The sequence below is a fragment of the Solanum pennellii genome, chromosome 3, assembly GCF_001406875.1.
Source record: "Solanum pennellii chromosome 3, SPENNV200".
Taxonomy (NCBI): domain Eukaryota; kingdom Viridiplantae; phylum Streptophyta; class Magnoliopsida; order Solanales; family Solanaceae; genus Solanum; species Solanum pennellii.
In genome coordinates, this window is record NC_028639.1 from 67,613,812 (window position 1) to 67,617,622 (window position 3,811).

The following is a 3,811-nucleotide window of genomic DNA, read 5'->3' on the forward strand; positions in this document are numbered from 1 at the left end:
TATATATATATATATATATATATATATATATATATATATACACACATGAACCTCTCTATCCATTCCTCCCTATGTGGATCCATTTCATTCTAGTGAAGGCATCTTCACTTCCACTATGAGAACTGTTCCAAACCATAGTCTATATTCAGCTGGCAGCCATTACCTCAACTTTATATCAAAAACTTCATGCACAGGCTAAGATATCATAATATAACATGTCATGTAGAGGATTTATAAAGCTGAGAAGTTGCACTGCTGAAACTTGATAGGGAGAAGCTATAAACAAACAAAAGTATTCATGGTTAAGGATATAGTATTCAGATGGACAACTTAAGAAGTTTGAGTAGCTCGTAGGACAACTTTTTTGAAATTGTTTTACCTTCAAGGCAGTTACTGTTCTCATAGTAAATATTTCCAACTTGACAGTCCTTCAGAATTTGAAGGAACAAAATTTTGAATATCTCCACTACAAGTATATGACAATAACAACTTAACACAATTCCAAACAAGTTGACTTCGTGTATATGGATCCTCACTAAGTGTCTGACTAACCATGTTGCCTTCATTAGCGCTCAACTTAGGCCAGTATTACACAAAATGAAATTAGAAATAAGAAGTATTAAAATTACTCTATATTTTCTACCGGCACATCAATCTTCGACAGTAGTAAAGACTCCACGAGAGCGTAGGACCTAAAATAGATGTACTAACATGAGCAAACATATCTCCAATTAATTGATATCGCCAATATAGATCTTTTTCTTCTATTGTGTCCTACTTTCACTAAACGTACATAAATTCGAAGAGATTATAGTTCTCAACAATTAGTCTATCAGGTAGGAAAATAACTAGTTACTCTTCATCAATATCCTATGGACTTGACTAAACGTGAAAAGAGGGTACCAAATAATGGCAGCAAGGCGCATCTAGTTTCCCTGCTACTTGAGCATCAAATTTCATATTTAATCTATAGAAAAGACATTACTTCTGAAAACAACTGCACTATACCAACACTTTTACCACAATTTCTTACTAATTCCTATGTGTTGGACCAGAATCAGAATATATTCAGGCCCTACCTCATTGAGTATGTTAAATCAGTCACAAGTTCTCCTAAGAGTCTGTTGTTAGTTTAGATTTTCTTTATTGAGGTACTTTACCTAAGTCTTCATCTTCATAATGTGAACCTGTATTGATTCATGTGCACCAAAACTTCAAGTTCTTAAGAGGTCAAAATCAGTTGCAGTACTAAGAATAACCTTTTGAATGTAGGTAACACTAAGACCAAATATCTTGCAAGATTAAATGAGTAACCTAATATATGCTATCTTAGTATTTTTCTATGGAATAAAAAAAGTTGGCATCCACTCACTAAAACAGGTAATATAGTCAGCTATGTTTTAGTATCTCGATATCTAAAGCTACTAACAAAAATTAATGCTTTTTTTTTTTAATGACTGTGGTGTCTGGGTTAGCTTTCGTGCTCCTCGACTAATTCAACTAACTGTGATTCCTTCTTGAAAATTTATTTTCCCTTTGGCATTCAACAAACACTTAGATACTCGGCCATCATAAATGTGTCTCAATATCATTTCATGGCTATAATGCCTAGAGACTTGGTAACATAAGCTGGCTTGATCTGCTGATAGCCTAGAAATATAAGATTGCAACAAGGTCTTGAACCGGTCATCCAACAATGTGGAAAATCGGTCAATGTAAACCTAGTTAGATAAAAGAACTAAAACTGAAATATCTCCTCGCACAGATGTACTTAGCTAAAGGCTATTGCTTCACTCCCCAATACATTTACAATATATTTCTTCCTTCTTGAACTCTGAATATACTTATTTGTTGTATCTTATTATTACATGGTCATCTATCTTTTTCCCACATTCTACATATACAATGGACAAGATAACAAGTTTTCCCATGTGAACTCACCTGCATACGTCCGCACAGTGTTAACCCTGGCAACCTCCTTAGCCAATGCCGGTAGTTCCTCTCCCAGTACCTTCCCTGATCCTCCATCTAGCAGACAAAGATGGATGTTTATAAGTAATTACACATAAGGAAATCAATTAAGAAAAACTTGGCAAGTAAAAAAAAAAAAAGTTGTACCTGGTGAAGAAGAGCAAGAAGCTGACTGAAGATCTCCTAATTTGGCATCTATGTCGCGAAGAAGAGCACCAGTTCGATCCGAATGGGAAGCGTGGTTGATCAGATAGTTCCGGAACTGTGTATTGAGATCCGAAAGGCTTTGATCGAGGACATGACACTGAGTTCGGAGCTCAGAAAGAAGAGCCGGAGCCTGTTCAAGGTCTTCTTTTTCGTTAAGCTTAGCGTTGAGAAAAGAAACGACCGAAACGGACAGAGATGATGGCGGAGGCAGAGTTTGAATTATCCGGTCCATCGTCAACTTGCAATGCAAATTGCAGTTAATGACTTTGAAACTTGAAATTCATTGAATTGATATGTACAACAGATCACAGAAAAGCCAAGTAGGTATCAAAATTCTGCTAATTTCCGCAACAGCTTACAGGAGTTACGCTCGATTAACAGCCGGAAAACGAAATTAACAAGAAGTTGAAGTCAACTGGAACACAACACAACGGGTCAAGAAGATACCTTGCTGATTATTCCGGCACCTTAGTCGTCGGAGATTACAGTAGAGCGGCGAGAATGTCCCTCTTTTCTTTGCGAAGGAGTTCTGGCTTTTGGGGAAGGGTAATTAACGATTGAGTCCCTGAATTATTGTGTTTCTCTAGTTTAGTACCTGTACTGTTCAAATAATCACATATTAAATTTTGATTAAACTAAATATGCAATTGTAGTCCATAAAACTAATAGTAGAAGAAAAAAAAGTGATAATTTAACTTCCGTTTATTTAAGATATCTTTTCTTGTATAATGTTTTTTCTTCTACTATTTATAAATAATTAGTTAAATGTTTAATTTCTGCTAATTTTAGGGACTAAAATATATATTTAATTTAATTAAAAGTTAAATGTGCTTAGCAACTAATAAAAGGATCAATACCAGAATAATGCAGATCATTCAGGTACCAAAATTGTTATGTTCCCTTGCAGAATAAACCTTAATTTGGATGCTGAAATGTGCTTTTAACATAAAGGGCAAAATTATCGAGATAAATGTTAAAAATACATTAAAATGATTTTTTTTTCCGTCTTTTAATATAAGGGCAAATTTATCGAAATAAATATTAAAAACACATCAAAACGATTCTCTTTTTTCCATGTGAAATCTTGAATTATTCTCTCTCATTTGAATGTGGTATAAAATTTTACCAAGATTCCAATATAAAATTATTCTATAATCCCTTTGTACTATATACAAAATTTAAAAAATTAAGAAAGAGTATTCAATCCTAAACTAAAAATATGTGTAATATATCAAAATATTTTTTAAATCTTATAATTTTAAGGGTACATGTTAATAACAGATAGTATTAAATAAATAGTATAAAATAATATTAGTATTTATTGTGTACTAATCCTAGTCCTATTAGGATTAGTACTCCTTAATCCTAGTCCTATTAAGATTAGTACTCCTTCCTATATCTCCGATATATACTCCCATGTATTCCCTTAACACTTTAATACAATCAATATTCCTTCATGGTATCAGAAGCCAGAAAACCTAGATCTTCTTTTCTCTAGGTTTTTTTTTCTCTCTTTAGGGCACCGATCATTCCCTCTCTTCTCTTGGGCGGCGGCAGCCATGACAACCGAGGTGGATCCTCTCGATTCACTTCCTTCTGGCGTTAAACTCCTTCTCAGGCATCTTCATGCCCT

The 3,811-nt window shown here is 34.1% G+C and overlaps 1 protein-coding gene across 2 annotated transcripts in view; it reads right to left on the bottom strand.

Moving 5' to 3' along the window:
* Positions 1 to 2,750, bottom strand: part of LOC107014881 (RINT1-like protein MAG2) — a 7,222-nt gene extending 4,472 nt beyond the window's left edge. Inside the window, exons 1-3 of one of the 2 annotated variants that reach the window (XM_015214994.2) lie at positions 2,626 to 2,750; positions 2,119 to 2,416; positions 1,942 to 2,028 (exon numbers count right to left, since the gene is read on the bottom strand). In XM_015214994.2, the coding sequence (XP_015070480.1) occupies positions 1,942 to 2,028; positions 2,119 to 2,410 (379 nt within the window). In that variant the 5' untranslated portion in view covers positions 2,411 to 2,416; positions 2,626 to 2,750. Of the gene's footprint in view, positions 1 to 1,941; positions 2,029 to 2,118; positions 2,451 to 2,625 lie in introns of both variants that reach the window. The other variant, XM_027915565.1, reaches the window with a different exon arrangement.
* Positions 2,751 to 3,811: the final 1,061 nt, after the last annotated feature.